The 19,093-nt window shown below is 54.9% G+C and overlaps 1 protein-coding gene and 1 long non-coding RNA gene across 3 annotated transcripts; one reads left to right on the forward strand and one right to left on the reverse strand.

Moving 5' to 3' along the window:
• The first annotated feature begins 264 nt into the window (after positions 1-264).
• On the forward strand, positions 265-19,085 carry MMP11 (matrix metallopeptidase 11). 2 transcript variants are annotated; one of them, XM_021289604.2, is made up of 8 exons: positions 270-549; positions 9,274-9,524; positions 10,644-10,787; positions 11,809-11,942; positions 14,747-14,994; positions 15,246-15,459; positions 16,823-17,080; positions 17,973-19,085. In XM_021289604.2, the coding sequence occupies exons 1-8, from the start codon at positions 271-273 to the stop codon at positions 18,104-18,106; spliced, it is 1,662 nt and encodes a 553-aa protein (XP_021145279.2). In that variant the 5' UTR covers position 270; the 3' UTR covers positions 18,107-19,085. The 2 variants fall into 2 exon arrangements, with proteins under 2 accessions (XP_064889798.1, XP_021145279.2); XM_065033726.1 differs by lacking the exon at positions 17,973-19,085 and having other exon boundaries at positions 265-549; positions 16,710-16,885.
• On the reverse strand, positions 1,551-7,530 carry LOC135575637 (uncharacterized). The gene is made up of 3 exons (XR_010466793.1): positions 6,977-7,530; positions 5,198-5,311; positions 1,551-2,751 (listed from the first exon to the last, which is right to left on the reverse strand). It is a non-coding gene; the product is annotated as an uncharacterized LOC135575637 (long non-coding RNA).
• Positions 19,086-19,093: the final 8 nt, after the last annotated feature.

The following is a 19,093-nucleotide window of genomic DNA, read 5'->3' on the forward strand; positions in this document are numbered from 1 at the left end:
TTATGCTGGGTGTTTTGTTTTTGTTGTCCTTAGTATTTATTTTTAGTCCTTGTTACCCTTATGCAGTAGGGGTGGCAGACACCTTAAAACTGACTCGTGTAAAGCCATCCCAATAGAAACCAGTTGCGGGGCTGGAAGCATTGACACCGGAGCAATGCATAGCCCCGGGGGGGATCCGGTTGCACGGCGGGGCTGGTACCGGGCAGGCGCGGGAGGGGGTCCCGCCCCCGGGGGGGGGCGGAGCGGGGCGGGTCGGACCCCCCTCCCGCGATGCCACCGGCCCGTGTCCCCCCGGCCCGTAGAGCCGCGGCTCGGGGAGAACAAAAGGCAGGATCGGGAGGAGGCGCGGGGAGGAGGGCAGGCGGCTACGGGAGCGGGGGGGGGGTGGATAAAAGGCTCAGCAGGGGGACCCCCCCCCACCACTTCTGCCCCATGTCCGATCCCGCTCCGCCCGGCATGGCCCGTCCGCCGCTCCCCGCCGCCGCCGCCTTGTTGGCCGCCGCTTTGCTGCACTGCGCGCCCGCCGCCCCCGCCCGCCGACACAAGCCGGTGAGTCGGGACCACCCGCTGCCTCCGTGTCCCCCCACGGCCTCTCCAGCCGCCCCTGCCCCGCGGTGCTGCCGTCCCTCCACTCCCCACGCTGCCTCCGGGATGCCGGGAGTCACCGGCCGTCCCTGGCCCGGTGATGCCCCAGCGGCGCCCCCCGGCCAGGCACCCCCGCTCCGCGGGCTCCTCTCGGCATGTTAAGGGGAGTTTTCACAGGCTGCTCCAAAGTAACAAGTGATAGGATGGGAGGAAGCGGCTGCAAGTTGAGCCAAGGGAGGTTTAGATTGGATATTGGGAAAAAATTCTTCACGGAAGGGGTTGTCAGGCATTGGAACAGGCTGCCCAGGGCAGTGGTGGAGTCACCATCCCTGGAGGGGTTTAAAAGACATGTAGATGAGGTTCTTAGGGATATGGTTTGGTGCCAGTGTTGGGTTAGTGATTGGACTTGATGATCTTGAGGGTCTCTTCCAATCCAAATGTTTCTGTGATTCTGCAGAGCAAGCAAAGGAAAAACAGTGAGTAGGACACAGGGTGTTTATGAGAGGACATGGGATCCCCCGTTCCTTTAAAGGCAGCAGAGCACTCGGTGCCTGCTCACAACACCCCCCGCATGCTGCGCTGGCGATTCTGAGAAGTGTTATGGGGAGATGAGGCTGAAGGGATGAATTGAACGTGCAGGCAGGAGGGGAGCAGCACGGCTCTTTCTTCCTGCATACGTCTGCCAGATCCCAGCACCTGGGATGGAACCGCCAGCAGCAGGATGCGGCTGCTGCCGGAGAAGAGCAGCGGCATGCGAGGGATTTGGGGGACGGGAGAAGACAGAGAGCTCCTTGTGCTGGGAATGTGTGAGTGCGTAATTGGGTTATTATATACATGCGTTTCACTAGTGTGCCATAAAATAATGACAGAGCAAATGCCCAGTAGCAGCCCAAGGGGATTAGTTCAGGTTCTGTCGATGGTTTTATTATCAGCTCTGTCATCTGAGTACTTTCTAACTTGGCTGCTAAATATGCTGTGGGTTGGGACTTGGCGCAGAGCAGCCTTGGCCCCCAAAGTGCTTGTATTATTCAATGTCAAATAACAAAATGTCACCATGCGTGGCTCTGCTCTGCCGGTGAGGAAGATGAGGCCAAGCGCTCAGATGGTGGCACTCTGCACCCCAGTTATGACACTGCTCCGCAGGTTTCATCCCCATCTGAAGGCAGCAAGTGGTGGGCTGGGAAGGACCTGCCTGAAACAGGGGAATGCACCAAACTTCTAGGAGAACACAGAGTTAATGCAGGGATCAGGTTTTCTCAGGCTCCTGATCCATCTAATCTACCATCACCCCCCTGAAGAAGGTCCCCCATTTGGCAGTTTGCTGTCCAGAGATGGTTTCTTCCTCATCCCAGGCAGTGCTCTGCATTGGGAGTGCTAATACTTTCCTCTTGGCTGGAGTAACTCCAGGCGATGCTCTTACAGGTATGTTTTGTTCAGGAACACCTTGTGTTGTGTATTTCACCAGCCATGTGGAGCTTGGGGTTTCAGACCAATGTATTTCACTCAGTCTTTGCAGACGTGGTGGCTGCATTGGTTTTGGGGTTGGGGATGGACAGATGATGTCCCATACTTTCCAACAGCAGTTCTCTCATCTCCATTAGCTGCCCTATGGGGTTCCTTATCTGGTGTCAGGTCTTCTGAAAGTTATTCTACTGCCTGTCAGGCAAAGCCAGCATCACTGTGGTTGCAGACCGGCTGAAGTGGGATTGCCGGGCTGGCAGTGGCCAATGCACAGCCCTTCTCTGCCCTGTCTTACTGTGGATCCCTGCCATGCCGTTGCATGTTTGCTTCCGTGGGTTCTCTAAGTCTCTCCGCACAAACTGATGTTTCCCTGTGTCTACCAGCAGCACAATTTCCTGTCTGGGCACCTTTTGCTGTTGGGTGATACATGAGGAAGGAGCAAAGGGGCTGAGCTAGGAAAACAGACTCACGTTCCTCCAGGCCAGATGTTGGTGGCTTTCTCAAGCTGTGCCAGTAGATGGGTTGCAGGATGCTGCACCATGGCTATTTGGTGCTCCAGTAACAAGTCACAACAGCAGTAAATGAGGGAGGAGGGAATGAAAAGCTCAGATTCATTTTAATGCCGGGCTACACTGGGCAAGTTGCAGAAGGAGCTGTGTTCTTTGTAGCAAACCTTATGGATCTCCTTCACTTTTACATTAGCACCTAAAGAAAGAAAGAGAAAACTGAGAGCAGAATACAGGCTGTGTCTGGTGTCCACTGTAAAACTTGAGAACAAAAGATCTGCAGTCCTCGGGGCAGCGCACATGCAGACGCTGAATTCCTGCATTGCTTTCGGCTCCCCGGGGAAATCAAAGTCAGTCCGTTTGCTGGGAAACTCTCTGTCTGCGAAGAAGCGGTGGGCACCCTCCCAGCTGACAGCGTGATCCCTCGGGAGCTGTATCCTGCAGTTTTCGCCCCAAACCCAGCAGGTTCCCCCCTGGAAACGCGGTGCTGCCTTCCCCGCAGCCCGGGAGCTCAGGGCTCGGGGAGCTCCCGCAGGAAGGGTTTGATTTGCACTGTTTGGTTTGGCTATTTAAATACTGCAGTGAGTGTCGGGGTAATTTTAGGCGTGTTTATCCTCTGCTCTGGGAGAGACTCAAAACACATGTAAGTGGTTATTCTCCAGCGTGTTTGTTGTGTTTCTGCTTTCACATGAAACACGCACGCCCTGCAGTGTGGCAAGACTTGGGGCGTGCAGCTGGCAAAGGGGAATGGGGAAGGAGAACTGGGAGGAGAGAAGCACTTGGGGGGGATCCCCCACTCCAGCTCATGCTGCAATTCGCTTGCTCCCCCTGCCCTGGCACCGTCACCTGGGGGCTCCACAGAGGGGGGGTGCACTGTGTAGGTCTTGTTCAGAAAAAGGATCTTCCGTGGGAAAATTGTCCTGCAGAGACTTTTCACACCACAGACACTGTCAGCTCTTTCCTACTGATCCCAAATGGGCAGACAGGTAAATGAGGAGCTCCCTGGATATTCTTACAGCCTGTAACGTGAATGGAAGCGCTGCCAAGTCTGCGCACAGCTGTCCAGCGAAATGAAAAATGCACGTCAGGGGTTCATTGAGGGCCTGGTGCAGGTGAGACCCACAGATGACCAGACCTCCTCCTCGTAGTGGGACTGGGGCAGGAGAGAGGCGTCGCTGTCTCACAGAAGTGGCTCTGTGAAAATTAGCGGAGGGGGTCCCACCCCCAGGTATCTCCAGGAGACTGGGCGGGGGGACAGTGGTTGTCTTGGGGGTTTGGAGATCCCAGCCTGCACATCCGGGCAGCGCACACTCCCGGAGGATAGAACATCCCCCAGTTCTGGAGAGGGCTGCACTGTGCCAGGTGGCCATACCCAGTGGGAGATGTCCTGGCTGGTGTCCTTGGGCTCAGCACCAATAGCTCATTGCTCACCTTAACTTGGGTGTAATTGCACCGTGAACAAAACATCTCCACCCCCTTCCTCATCTGCTGGGACCGTGCCGCATCCTAGAGTGGTTTCTTGGTTTCAAGGGGATTTCTAGGTCATCAGATTAAGGGCTCTTGAAACCTTTTGCTATCCTAGGGCTTGTTTGCTTTGTGAGTACTCCTGTTTCTGGAAAACTGTTGCTTGGGTGACACCAGGAGCTTGGTTGCAGTGTTGTTGATGGACTTAGACTCACAAACTGTCACATAATTAAAGTGTCTGACAATAAAAATAGTCCTACAGTGTTTATTCATTTGCTTTCTCTTGCTACGTCAGAGCCTGGGTCTCTTCATTCTGTCTGTGGGCACAAACATTTGCAGTCCATAATGTTTCATGTTCTACGTTGCTTAGGAAAAATAAACATTTTCCTTTTTTTGTTGCCAACAACAACTACCATCAAATAATCCGGAAACAAGCTCTCAGACCCCGGGAGGTAATGCTTGTTGGTGCCACGGAGCGGGCAAGTGAGCGGAGAGGAACCCCCAGCTGTGTTTGCAGGGCCGGGTGCTGCGGCACCTCGTGTTTGGCCAAATCTGGCCTTAGATCTTGTGTTCCCCCTGGTTCTGTATGCAGCAGGACTGGGCTGCAGCCCAGCATGAAGGAGCTGGTCCTGTAGCAGAAGTATTTTGTGTAAGCAAAGAATTTGTAGTTAGAGGGGTTGGGAGCGTCTGCCTTGTTCTGGGGAGGTAGGATCAATAACCCTGGTGGTTTTCCTTGGGGATTGTTTCCACCAGGTTTCTATTGTTTCCACTAAGTGTCTTGACCAGGAGCACACGTAGCTCAGAGTCTGACCAGACCACAAATGCAGTCTGTTTCTGCCATGAAATTTCACCTGCAGCATTAGCACTTTCCAAGGCCGGTCAGCTTCTGGGACCCATCCTGACCTGGAGCTTGCTCCAGTTTTACCACTAACCATCAGCTGTAGCTGCACTTTCAAATCCAACTCCTGCAAATCCACACGGGGCTGAGAGGCAGGCTGGCCAAAGAGCTGTCCGTGCACTCTGTGGCCCAGGACAACAGTGCTGCTCTCGGGCAGGAACATTGCTGCAGCCTGTTCAGGGGCTGCAGAGTCCCTGGGGTGCACAGCCACCCACCGGTGGACAGAAATGGGGCGAGAGAACTGTCTTATGTGGGAACAGCAGGGGAAAGCGTCTCTGCTCACCTTCCCCATGTGTTGAACTAAGGGCAGGAGCGCTCCGAGGTGCAGGCTCATGGGTGGAGGGTGCTTCTAGCCAAAGAGGGAGCAAACACCAGGTCCTCAGCAAACACAGAGTAACTGAAGGAGAAAACAGGGAGAAATGGAAAAGTAGCAGCAGCAGAAGGGACACAGAGGTGGGGAGAAAACCCATGAGCATAAGAGGAAACAGCCCCCAATGATAGGGAAGTATCCAAGACTGATGGGATTCGCGTTGTAACTTGTCCAGTCACTCCTGTCTGATGGGGAGGGGGGTCCCTTGTCGTGTCTGCGCTGCAGGAGCGGGCAGGAGCCCAGCTAATCAGGTACATGACAGAGGAGACAAGTTTAAGTTCGGGGCAGGCAGCAGAGGACGGACCCAGGCAGAGGAGGGTGCCGGGTTTGTTGGTACCAGGCACTGCCCTCACTCCTGAGGTATTTCCTACAAGGTGTTGCTGATATTCCCGTGTGGCTGTGCTGCTCCGGCTGCTGCTGCTCCCGGGAGGCTCTGGAGGGTGGGTGCTGCCCAACACAAGGAGGTTAAAGATGCTCCCGGCTCCTCGGGACGGCTGGGACACTTCCTGGGAAGCTTGGCTGGGGTTCATCTGGCCCCGGTAGACCCAGAGGTGATGGCGGTTGTATCACAGCACTTGAGGGCGGATAGAGCTACGAGGAACAGAGCAGGCAGTCTGTGGTTCCTGCTCTCCCATGGGATCTGTCCTCTCCCTCCTGTTCGCTCTCAGCCTTTTGGTCTCAAGGCTGCAAGGAAGAGGCACTTTTCTCGCAGGGGCCAGGCTGCAGCACAGCTCTCTGTGTGTAGCTTTGCTCCTCTGCTGTCCTCCAACCCTTGCTTTTGGGCCTGGCAGCCCCTCTGCAGCCATGTTGCACAGATGTTTTGGTGCTCAGTCTTTATTGCAAAGCCCTGGCCTCTTCCCCTGGCCAAAAGCTGTTTGTTCCCATGCACAGCGGCCACCCCAGCCACAGGTTAGACTGTGATGGGCAGCGCAAGTGGCTGCGCAGAGCCCTGGCCAGAGCCTCAGATCTGGCTCTGAACGCCTACCCCGGGCTGCAGGGACTTTCCTTTGCTTTTCTCTCAGTAATCCCTTCCCCTCCGGTGGCACGATGGGATGAATGGGGATGGCTACCAAACGGCCAGTGCCCTCCTCATCCTCTTTTCACGGGTTTGCACTTGCTTCAGCAGCAGCACAGCCCTAAGCAAACCCCTAAGGTTACACCTGGGGCATTACAGCACGTTTTACCATAGCTTCTAACAAAGCAGGGTCACCCCGAGAGAGGGTGGCTTCAGCACTGGGTGGGAAGGATGCGACCTTAAGTAAGAGGGTGCATTATGTACGCCTTGGGAAGTGCCTGTGGCAAGGTGTGTCCAGTCAAGGAAACCAAAATCTCCAGCCTGATGTGTCTCCTGAGTATTGTTTGGCGAGCGGTTTCTAACTCTCACATTTCCCCTCGCCGGCTGTGCCTGCAGTGGCATTTTCCAGCCCTTTCCTGCCATGGTGCTAATGTCGGTGCAGTGACGACAAGGAGCGACTCGCTGTTTGTCCAGGGACACGGCCAGCACGCGGGGCAGCAGGGCAGGTCTCGCCTCCTGCCTCCACCCAGAGCCTTTGCAGGGCCATCCTGTGTCCCCTCCCAGGGCCAGGCAGGACCAGGGGAGGTCCTGCCAAGGGCACAGTGGGTTTGAGTGGCTGGAAGCTGGGATTCATGCCAGTGGCCTTGAGTTAAGCAAAGAGGAGAAAGAAAATTTACCTCTGGTCTGCCCTTGAACATGCGATCCCTCAGGGCAAGAAGGAAATAGGCAGATCCTCCTCTGCCCTGCTGGGAGGAGGGGTATAATCTCCTGTTTATGCCAGTGCCCCCAACCAGGAAGGCAACAATGGGGTTTCCTGGGACACCAGGTGGATGCACTTAGCGTAGCCAAGACAAAAAAAAACAGGCGTAAGTTCCTCTAGGTCAGCCTCATCCCACTCACCTACCTGGGCAACTCCTGAGGGTTCCCCAGTGCTCCCAGTTCCACAGCAAGGACTCTCCCCAGGGCCCATCTCCACTGCTCCCCACGTACCTCAGTGCGGCTGTCCTGCACCTCCTAGTCCTGGAAAAGCAGACAAGTTCCTCACCCCGTGTCCTCGGGCAGCAGAACCTGCCGCTAGTGGTAGCGGGTGCTCCTGCGTGCAACCAGGAGCAAGGAGCCAAGTGGCCCCCCAGGCTGGGCTTAGATGACACAGCTGCCATTGTGTGCTTGGCAGAGGGTCTCATGTGGGCTGGAGCAAGGTGTTGGCCAGGACATGAACCTTAGCAGCTCCTCCTGCCAGCCGTCCATCGCAGGCGCTGGCGGCCAGCCCAGGCAGGGTGCCAGGCAGCTCCTCCTCGAGAGACAGGCACCTCGGAGCTGGCAGGGCTCAGCAGCACGGTGCAGACCCTGGGGACCTGCCAGTCCCTGTGCCTTCCTCCCACACATCCCCTGAGAGATTCTCAGTGCCACAGCTGGTGGCTTGGGCAGGCTTTGCTGTGCAGGATGTAAAATCGCTTTCTCTCTTTGCGTGTGGTGCTGGTGCCATTCCTGTGGTGTGTGACAGTGTGCTGGGACACCAGGGTTGGGTTGATGGTTTCTAAGGCAGAGGCTGGCAGGTGCCAAGCCACCAAGGGTGTCTTGTCTGGCTGGGGAGGACAAGCCAGCTAACCAGAGTGGTGACAGATGCACGAAGAGCTGGACACCTAAACTGCACCTTGTGTGACCTCCCTGGCTCCTGTGTCCATCCAAGCATTGCTCAGAGGCACAAGGCCACTGCAGAGCTGGGAGCTTGGTGGCGGAATTAATGCCAAGGGCTTCACACTTCATTCCAGCCCGCATGAATGGGCTCATTGTAGGGAGCAGAGCGGCGACAGCACACGGATTACATGGCATCACGGCAGCCCTGGCATCCTGCCCTTCGTGTCCCTGTGGGGCAGCCGGGAGAGCTGGCTGGGAAGAAAGCAGCTCTTTGCAGGGGAAGGAAGGGAATCCCTAAACCCCAGGTCCTCACTCTGGAGCCCTGTAACACGGAGCCTGTCTGAGTAGAGAAGTGTCACTGCTGCATCTCAGCTCCTCCTGCTGCTCAGATATCTTTACAATTTCTTACACGGAATCTGGCAAAAAGACTTTTGAGTTTGGACCTCTGGCTTGCGCAACATGGTGGCACGGGGACCAAGCACCTCTCACCCCTCACAGCAGGCTGGGGCTTACACTTGGGTCATGTTTTATGATGGCCCCATTGTCCTGCTGTCAGGTGGGAAACCAATGGAAGTCAGCTAATTAGCATTAATTAATGTTGTCAAGAGGAGCGGTGCTTTTCCAACTAAGTGTGGGAGAACTCAGGTGATCTTATCCCCAAGCAGAGTCACAGGCATGGTGAGGTAAGGGGGTCCATGTGGAATCAGTGACCTCAGGCAGTGACAGGGGCTGCAGGGACAGTCTCTGCTGCTCTCTGCCCCATGGGCTGGGCTGAGTCATCCCCCAGATCCGTGTGTCCTGCTCTCCAGCTTGTGATGTCCCCCAGCCACGCTGGGAGCCTGCTCACCACAGCAGGACAGCAAGGGAACACACGGGAGCGGCAACAGGGAGCATAACCATGTGCTGGAGACTAAAGGCTTCCTCCCATCAATATCACCTCTACCCAAGGCCAGGAGGGAATAAAGGATGTGGGGCAAAGGGGGAGAATTTACTCCCTGGTGATTATTTTCATTCTTGAAGGTTCTGGTTCTCATCCACAGTTTGCAAAAGCATTTCCTGCCGGCCAGTTGCCAAGGAAAAGGCGGCCAAAAATAGCCCCGTGCCTAGGGGTGCCGTGGCATGACACGGTGCCTCCCCGGTGCGACCCACCTGGGAGCAGCAGGGCCCAGGGACGGAGGGTGTTTGTGGGGAGCAGATTGTGCCCCAGCAGTGGGGAGCAGCCCCAGGCAGAGGTGAAACTCACTGCTGCAGGGCTGCTGTGGGCAGGTGTTTACCACTCCGCATCACGGCCTCTCTGCCCAGACACTGGAGTCGCGCCTTTGCTCTTCCCTTTTAGGACGTGTCTCGGAAGCATCACACCTGGAAGGAGCAGAGTCCTTGGCTGTCTTCCTTGGTGAACGCTGTGGGGACTGGTGTGCCCACGAAGGGCTTCCCCGTGGGCACAGAAGAGCAGGTGATGCACTGGAACCCCCCCCGCTGCGGCGTGCCAGACCTGCCGGTGCTGCCGGACAGCCAGAATGGGCGGAACCGGCAGAAACGGTTCGTCCTCTCCGGCGGACGCTGGGACAAGACCGATCTCACCTACAAGTAAGAGAGGCCCGAAACGGGAGTCAGGCAGGTTGGCTTCTCCCTCCTCAAACCTCTCAGTCTGAAGTTCCCATCATGCTGTGATGTGACTGCAAGACTTAGAGGGCAGCCCCAAATCTGGGTACGGCAGGGGAGCCATGTGCTAAACGGCCAGCAGCACCTCCACATCCCCTCGCACACCCTCCCATAAACACAGCTGCACAGCCATCGCCTCACCCCTCCATCAGTCCCACATCAACACCCCACATCCATACATTCACTTCCCGACATCAAACCCCTGATATGTGTCAAGCCCAGTCTCCACCATCAGTCCTCTCCTCTGCTTCCCCAGCCGCTCCGCTGTGGGCTCACTTCACAGTTTATTTTAAAAAGACCTTTTTATTCGGCTGTTATTGATGTTCCCATAAACATGACTTCAGTGTAAAGCTTTGCCCAAATCACCCCACACATTCTCAATCGTGAATCTGCTCCACAGGCTTGTGGGAGGGTTGTGCTGCCGCCCAGTTGCCCACAGGGGCATGAGTGGAGAGGTGAGCACGCTCGTATGGACCTTGACAGCATGTAAATCATCTTTTGTTTAATTAAGTGCAGGAGACAGTCCCTCATAGTGTTAGGAGGCTATAGATAACAGAAGGACTTCTTCCTTTTTTTTTTTGGTTAACAGTGTTAACAGAACAGAGCAGAGACAAACACACACCAACACTGTTAATGGAAGGGAGAGCAAGCTCCCTCTGCGGCACAGCTCACAGTCTGCCCATGCTCTAGGAGAGCAGAAGAGGCAGCAGCTGCTCTCGGCAAGTGCAGGTTTCCAGGGGAAAAACATGCAGAGACTGAGGAGCAGAAATCACATCCCAGCACGCCCGGGCAGCTCTGTGGGGCTGGACTCATGGGGACAGACCTGGGAAATGCTGCATCACTTCAGCACTGGTGGGATTTGTCTGCTCTACATGTTGCTTGGAGGAGGGTGCTGGAGCTGTGCTTCTGCGGATGGGAGATGTTCCGGTGCTGAGGAAGGGTGGCAGCCCCGGTGTCATGACCCTACAGCTGGTGTCTTCATGACAGCAGCGTTCACGGGACAGCAGCTGATGCTCTCCTCATCCAGTGTCTGTTGCCTTTCAGAATTATCAGGTTCCCATGGCAACTGGTAAAAGCTAAAGTAAGAAGGACCATCGAGGAAGCTTTGAAAGTCTGGAGCGACGTGACGCCACTGACCTTCACGGAGGTGCAGGAGGGCCGGGCCGACATCGTCATCGATTTCACCAGGTGAGCAGGGTGGGCAGCAGCTCCCTCCTCCCAGAGCCGCAGCCTTGCAGGCCAGACACCAACCTCTCATCAGAACAAATAGCCGCCAGCACACAACTAAGGGACTTGTGTGGAGGCTCATGTTTCTGCTTTCAGACGCTGGGATTTTTTTGGTGTTTTATTTTTGTCAGCTATGGGCTGACGGGTGTAAGTGCAGCTGTTCCATGCTGGCTGTGCACAGTACTGTTGCTGATCATTCATTAATTCTCCTGGTACATTTACATTTCTCTGCCCACAGGCTGTTTTCCCAAGTATTTGTTTTTATTTTCCATCTTCAGGTCCTCCTTCCTGTCCCTTGACTGAACGATGTAACTGTCTGCCCAAAGACAAATATAGTTTCTTGGTTAAATGAATCTTGGCTCCCGGCCTAAAATTCACATTTGGCAAAACATGCACAGGGGCAGAGTCTTCCCTCTGCTGCATGTTTGCATGAAGCTAATAAAGGCAGTGGAGACCGTCGAGGCAGCGCTGCAATGTGCATGCTGTGTGTCTGTGCCTCCCTCACCTCACCCAGGTGGCCACATCTCTCCTGGGTTTCCTTCACCAGTCAGCAGTGGGCTTGGCGTGAGTGAGGACCTGAGCGCTTGGCTGGGTTCGCTGCCAGCTGCCCCTCCACATCTCCTGGCTGCTCAGTTATGTTGACTTAATCTTGGCTCAAGCAGTCAACTCCTTAATTCTTTAGGCTCCGTGGTCAGCTTTGGGCTGGAAGCTGAATGGGGGGAGGAGAGAAACATCCCTGAGAAAACACACGAGCTCCCCAGGGCTTGGTGTGACCGAGCTCTGCTTCATCAGTGCCCCAATGCAGAGCCAAGTTTGCGGCAATCCGAAGGGCTCAAAGCCATCAATCAGGGCTGGTGGGATGAACGTGGGGTGAGAGGCAGAGCTGCTGTCCCCTGGCAGTGCCTCCCACCTTTGGCCAGATGATGCTGCTCTCCAGAGGTGCTCAGCTGTTGGTCTGAGGTGCAGTGTGTCTTCTCTCCAGGTACTGGCATGGGGATAACTTGCCTTTCGATGGGCCTGGAGGGATCCTGGCACACGCGTTCTTCCCCAAGACACACCGCGAGGGAGATGTCCATTTTGACTATGATGAGACCTGGACGATTGGGAACAACCTGGGTATGGTACTGTTTCACACGGAGCTGTGGATGCTCCAGGATGCTTATCAGGGCACTAGGAAGTGACTCAGTTGTGGTGTGAACAGGCACCCTGTAAAACTGAGAGGCAGCAATCTTTTTTGTGGTGTGCATTGTCTTCTCGGACCACTTACAACCCTCCTGGTAGTATTCAGTGTTTTTCTTGTCGCCCTTCAGCCGCAGCAAAGCCTGTGTCCAGGACCAGAACTCCCCTGTGTGGAGGGAACAAGAGGGACACCCCTGAGAGCCGGCTCCTCTGCCCAGCCACATGCTCTGCCCCTTGGGAATTGCACCCAGGAGCTGTTAGAAATGGAGCAGGGAAGGGATGAAGGCTCAAGCACCGGGTGACACTGTTGTCTTCTGAAGAGCAGGCTCAACCCCAGCCCCTGCATGCGTGCAGTGTTCACCGCCTGCCCACAAAGTATTTTCTCTTTGAACAAGTCCATAAAGGGAAACCACCAGGCTCCAGCTCTGCCCTGGTGGCCTGGGAATGCTCTGACCGTAAACAACACCACATCAAGACTCTTTTTTCGTTTGGGGATTTTTTTTTCTCTCTCTTTTTTTTTTTTTTCTAATAATAGACCCAAGCTGGTAGCTCCACTCGGGCACTCAGGGTCTGGTGTGACAGTATCTCATGAGATACTGCAGTACCGCCTGGGACCATCTGGATCAGTGCCCAAAGCATCCGTTTCTGGAAGACCCACCAAAATTAACCCAGGTCAGCCGCTCCTCTTCCTTCCCAGTTTGTCTACAGGGACAAAGACACATTCACAAAGCCCAGGTTAAACCCCTTCCTCTCTGGGGTTTCTCAAAGGTTTTGTCCCTGTTGCTGTTCACAGCTCAGATGGGCTCCCCCAAAGGCCACTTTGCCAGCTTTGCCAGCACAGAACCGCTGTGTCCCCAACCTTGTTCATGCTGACCCACAACAGGAACCACAGAGCACCAGATCTTGCTGCAGAAGAGTTTCTGCTCCTGAGCAAAGGGTGGACTTTGCCGTTTTCACCCTCTATTGAGGCTGCCTGTGTCGTTGAAGAAATACCTGCATTCTCCCACAAAGACAGTGTTGGAGGCAAACCAGGAACTGGAAAGGGATGGCAGTTCCCAGCAGAGTCCAGCCCTATTCCATGGCTTTTCTCCCCCTCCACATCTTCCATAAATAAATGTTGCAAAAGCTCCTTGCAGCTAATTGCCATTTAATATGCTGAGAAGAATTTTATGATATAAACATGGATAAATCCTTATCTCAGCTCTCAGTGAGGTGGGGAAATCCTTAGCCCCATTTTACAGGTGGGAGAGCAGAGTGGGAGGAGGGCTCAGGTGTGCCCTGGGGTCACCCCAGAGCTGTGCAGGACACAGGACTCCACGTGGAGAACCTTCTGCGAGGGACACAGGGATGTCCCCAGCACAGCTCCTTCAGGCTGCTCACCTCCCCCAGAGAGGCTGACAAAAGCACAGCCAATCTGCCAACACTGGAAAGCATCAAGTGAGGAGCCTGCCAAACTAAACAGAACCATCTGAAAGTTTGGAATAAATCACTGACACAGAAATCCCACTTTCTCAGCTGACCTAGATGTGTCCATTCAATTGGGTCAGTGCCATGCAAATTCAGCACTTCAACGTAAAGCTGACCAGTGGAGGAAGACAAGGGCTCACCTTCCCCTCTGCCCTTCACAGGCATTCTTCCCAGCTGCACCTACCTTGTCCCATCCCGTCCCATCCCATCCCATCTGAAGCTACCTGCTCCCCTGGAGCCAGCCAGGAGACCCCGCTCGGAGCCGCGCTGCTGCCTGACTCACATCCCCGCCTTTCTCATCACTTGGGCTGCAGCTCAGAGCAATTTCTGGCTGAAAGCGAGTGAATGAATATGCTGAGACTTGTCAACAAACATCCCTGCTCAGAAGTTTCACTGCTTAATATTCTCTTCCAGCTTTCCCTGAGATTTATCAACTTCAAAAAAGATCCACTGGAAGCTAAACATCACCTGCCAAATGACATTCTTGCATACTGAAACTCACTTTTCCCCCCTCCTTTTCCAGATGCTCCCAGGTCATGTATTCCTAAAATGCGATCTTCCATACATCTGCTGGAGTCTGGTGAAGAAGACCCATGCTTTCACCCTGGAGGATTTGTTACAGATTTATTTCTAAATGTCGCCGTCTTGATACTGTCCAGCAATAAATGAGCTCCCTCTGCTGTCTGTGTGACAACAGCCATTAGCAAGTGTTTCCTCCCTGACACCAGTTATCTGCACAGTGGACATGATCTAACTGGGACCTGGCACACTCCGGCTGCAGCCAACAACTGCTGCAAGGCTGGGTGGACAAACACCAACCTCACCACCCCACCACCTACGTCTATGGGCCAGGCTTCCTTCTCCATGCAAATGTCTCCTCTCCAAAAGTGCATGGAAAACCCTTTTCTTCCTGATAGCTGATGAGGTGCAGGAGCCCCTGGCGACAGAATTACAAATTACCAACATGTCCAGGCTAGTACCTGAGTGTTTGATTTCACTCACGGTGCTCCTGAACAAGTGGATCCATTTATTATGGCCTTTGACTCCTTAAAACAACAAGCAAACAAGGTGCAGAGGAAAAGTCTGGGAACAACAACCTGCAAGCACTGTAGGAGGTGGATTTCTCTTGCCTGGCATCAGGTTCCTATGAGACACCATGTGTGCTGTCAGTAATGGGTAGAAGTGAGCCGAGGAGACAGGCGTCCTGTCTGCATGCACAGCTTGCGGGTGGCACACGAGCAGGTGAAAGAATCTCCCATCTCTTCCCTTTGCAGGCACTGACCTCCTCCAAGTGGCTGCTCATGAGTTTGGTCACGTCCTGGGCCTGCAGCACACAGCTGTCTCCAAGTCACTGATGTCTCCTTTCTACATATTCCGCTACCCGCTGAGTCTGAGTGAGGATGACAAGCAAGGCATCCAGTACCTCTACGGGAAACCCAAACTGGATCCCGACCCAACCCCAACCCTGCCAGCAGAGCTGCCCCAGCCGGACCTCGAAACAAATGAGATCACCCATGTAGAGGTGAGTGAACAGCCCAGTTTGTTCCCTGCTGCGGGACTGTCCCCACCAGCAGCTGGCTCACAGGTGGTTTGGTGTCCATGTCCCCTACCCCTGCTGCCGGGCACAGGTCCAGACCCCAGGGGATGCAGGGAGGGGGCTTTGGGCTAATGGCAGGACAGCTGCCTGGACACGGGGACCTACTGTCCGCTGAACCCAGCCTGGGCGAGGGGACCTCCCCAAGTCCCTGCGCCTGACTGGCCACGCTTTGGCAGTCCGAGCAGCCTGATGCCTGTGACACAGCCTTCGACGCCGCCTCCACCATCCGAGGGGAGCTGTTCTTCTTCAAGTCCCGCTACGTGTGGCGGCTGCGAGCCGGAAAGCTGCAGGACGGGTACCCAGCGCTGGCCTCCCGCCACTGGCAGGGGATCCCCAGCTCTGTCGATGCCACCTTTGAGGACCCTCTGGGCAATATCTGGTTTTTCCAAGGTAAGAGCTGGACTGGGATCAGACAGTTTGGAAACGCATCGTTACTGAGGAGTATTCAGGACCCGACAAGTCGCTGGGAGAAAAAACCTCCTGGGCATCCTCAGCAATCCAGTGATGCTTGTTATTAGTTTTCTTCTCTTTTTAGCTCAAACTTTTTAGCAGATATTGAGGGGGGAAGAGAGAAGGAGGGGTCACTTTTATTTTAGACACAGCCAAAATATCCCATTCTCCTCCCCTAGAACACAAATGTTTGATTTGAACCTCTGTCCTGGCAACACTGCTGGCAGAGGAGGAGGAAGGAAACACTTGCTGTGTCCCCCCAGCTGCCCTGGGGAGCACTGTGCTAGAGAGAGCCCCAGACACGTTCTCAGGTTGTGAAACTCCTGTGCCCCCACGTCCCTGCTCAGGGGATGGACAGCATTTTGTCTATTCCTCAGAGACCTGGACACAGCCTCTGTAGCACCCCCAGCCTGAATGAGCCTGCAGAGAGCCTGTGTGCAGAGGCAGGCAACATGCTGCTGCCCTGGGGATTAAAAACCCATCACCTACGGGTGGCCAGATCTCCTCCTGGCCATCTCTGGACTTCAAGACCAGGAACAATCCCTGTTTCAGCTCCAGTTTAATGCTCTTTCCAAGCGTAAATGTAATAGCGGGGATGCAGGATGATGTAGGGACCCAGGTGCCCTGGGTGTGCATGCCCTGTCTGCACCGTGGAACTGAGAAGCAGAGAGCAGAGCAGGCGGCTCCGCAGCAGCGTTCCTGCACAGACAGATCACTTAGCACCTGACCTGCACACAGGGACTCACAGTGCTAAAATTGGCAGGCTCCTACCGTGAGTTAAAATGAGATAAGGGGAAAGTATTACATGCCGCAGGCTAATTACAGAGATTCCCATTTTAATCTAATCTGGAAATGTGCTTCTAGTCTCTATTTCAGCTTGGCATCTTCTCCCCGGTTTCTGTAGCTCGCTCCTTTACAGCCGCACGCCCCCTTTGTGCCTGTGCATGCCCACATATGCTCTGTGTTCTCCAAGCACTGAGTCTGCGGGGTAGAGGCTGGTCCCTCCAGCCAAGTCTTTTATTGTAACTGCTAAAATAGAGAAAAGACAGCTGCTACAATGATCTTCCTCACCCCACACTGACACCCTCAGGCTGGACTGAGGTGGGAGTCAGCTCCTTGCACTGGTGGCACTTTGGGCACCTGTCAGTGACAGTTTCCATGAGACTGGTGGTGTTTTCTTTCCCACACAGCTTTCTCTGGGAGCTCTGCCAAGGTACCAGCTCCAGTTGTGCAGTTGACTGCCGAATTATCAGGTACCTAATAGCTTCGGAACCCTTGTCTCCCTTTCCTGTCTCCTCGCCAGATTCTCAGTACTGGATTTACGATGGTGAGAGACGGGTATCTGGTCCCACCCCAATTGTGGAGCTGGGCCTCCCTGCATCCCCCGTACAGGCAGCTCTGGTGTGGGGGGCTGAGAAGAACAAGATCTACATCTTCAGTGGAGGCAACTACTGGCGCTTCCACCCTCACACCCGTCAGGTGGACAACATCTACCCGCGGACCATGGCCGACTGGCGCGGCGTCCCTCAGGAGATCGACGCGGCTTTCCAGGATGAGTTGGGTCAGTGCAGTAGGGACGTGGCCAGCTCTGGGGTGGACGCTCAGGCTGATGACACTTCCCAGCTGGAAGAATGGGGCAGATTTAGACATTTGGTTGCAGCGGATGCTCCCCAGACATAGCGCATGCCATATAGTGTATAGAGAGAGAGGAGGCTCCCTCCAGAGGGTAGGGAACTGAGGCTTCTCCCATAAAAGTGAGAAGTTTTGTCATTATTAATTGTAACAATCAAGAGTTAAGTGTTTGATAGAGAGAATTCAAACTTCTGACCAAGAAATGGCCACAGAGTCCTACCCAGCTCTTACTGCTCATGACAAACTCGTGAGAAAACAGCAGGAACACCACCCACACTTAGCCCAGGCAGCTGTCCTGAACAAACAGGCTGTTTTCAGTATTTCTGAGTCCTCTCAGATGCGCCCCAGGCTGGAGACAGCATGGCAGTGCCACACAAACCCTGGGGACAGCCGGGGTGCTGGGAAGGACAGGTGTCACTGCCTCTCTCAAAGGATGTGGTGGAACAGCTCCCCGCTGCTTCCACAGCCTAAATCCCAGCACTGCTTCCCCGCAGTACCAGCTGTTCACACGCTCCCTGGCATGGGCCCTGCTCAGGTCCTAGATGTCCTCTGCTCTCTTAGGGCCAGGCCACTACTTGGGTACAGCATATTTAAAACCACCAGGAATATAAAATACAATCCTGCTTACTCCCATCATAACTAGAATAGCATACGGCACAAGACTGTGTTCAGGTGAAATGAATCCAGCAGCATCTCCTGCCTCTTCCATGCCCTCTTTCGGTACTGCACGTGCTGCAGAGTGCCAACAAGACAAAATGCCAGGAAAGAGCTCTGAGCTGTGCCAGCCCTGTCTCTCCTAACTCTTCCTCTCTCACCCACAGGTTTTGCTTATTTCCTGAGAGGCCGAGATTACTGGAAGTTTGATCCAGTCCAAGTGAAGGTGCTGGAGGGCTACCCACGCCAGATCAGCCAGGACTTCTTCAGCTGTACACCTTCCTCCAACTCCTTCAGATGAGAAGGTGCTTGTGTCTTCCACTCTCCCCTTCCAGCGCCTGTACCTCCAGCAGCCACACGGAGGGTTCCTCCGCCATTCCTGGCTCCCTTCCAGGCTCAGCATCTGACACAACACGTGTCTGTCACAACAAGTGGCAAAGTTCCAGCAGCCCCAGCTTCAGTTGCTTTCAATATAAAAGCATCTGTCATGTTCTTTGCAGGCAAGAGCAGTCACTAAACCCTTACTGTGGCCACACTCTTCCAGCAATAGCATCCCAAAAGCCATCAAGCCAGCCTGGAACAGGATCACGCTCTCCTAATTAACCTGGACCCCATCGTGTACAACTGATCTGCCAGCATTTCCTATGTTTACACAGCACACAAGAGCAGCCCTTTGCTGCTCCAGACGTTGGCCTGGAAGGAGGAGGGTGGCTTCCACAGGGACACCTTCCTCAGGCTTGGCCAAGGGCTTTGGAGGACACTGACTGCCCGGGAGGAATGCATCCCAGCAGCCCGCCACAGCCCTGCTCCCGGTTTTGTGTTTTTATCGCTAGTACACGTTAGGATTTTTATACCAATTTGTATAGACAAGGGGCCCCCTCCCTCCCGCGGTGCTGGGTGCCAGTGCTGGACGCTGCCCCGTCGCTCCCTGTGCTCTTACCCAGCCAGGCTCCCGTCCCGGGCTGCGCCGGTGGGTCCCAGCGCTCCCAGGCACCGGGCTGGGGCCGACCCCGGACAGCCCCGCTCGGCTCTTTGCACACCCCTCCCGGCTACAGAACCTTATGCCAAAAAACACAGGGGGGCTGCAGCCGGTTTGTTCCTTTTCACCGTTCACCCCCCGAGCGAGCGGCTGGGGACACCGCAGTGAGCGGGGCCGGTAGCCCGGTGCGGAGCTCTCGGGGCCGGCCGCTCGCCGCAGCTACAGGTGCCCGTCCCTCCGTCCCCACAGGTGTGTCTGTATTTATGTACCGCCCCGCGACAATAAACCGCCTCTTTTATAAGCTCCGCC

The sequence above is a fragment of the Columba livia genome, chromosome 17 (genome assembly GCF_036013475.1).
Source record: "Columba livia isolate bColLiv1 breed racing homer chromosome 17, bColLiv1.pat.W.v2, whole genome shotgun sequence".
Classification (NCBI taxonomy): Eukaryota; Metazoa; Chordata; class Aves; order Columbiformes; family Columbidae; genus Columba; species Columba livia.

Excerpts from the sequence above, each read along its gene's own strand:
- MMP11 (XM_021289604.2), top strand. The coding sequence starts at position 271 with ATGCCACCGGCCCGTGTCCCCCCGGCCCGTAGAGCCGCGGCTCGGGGA. Across the intron at positions 550-9,273 it reads CCGCCCGCCGACACAAGCCG|GACGTGTCTCGGAAGCATCA; the intron begins GTGAGTCGGGAC and ends CTTCCCTTTTAG. Across the intron at positions 11,943-14,746 it reads GACGATTGGGAACAACCTGG|GCACTGACCTCCTCCAAGTG; the intron begins GTATGGTACTGT and ends TTCCCTTTGCAG.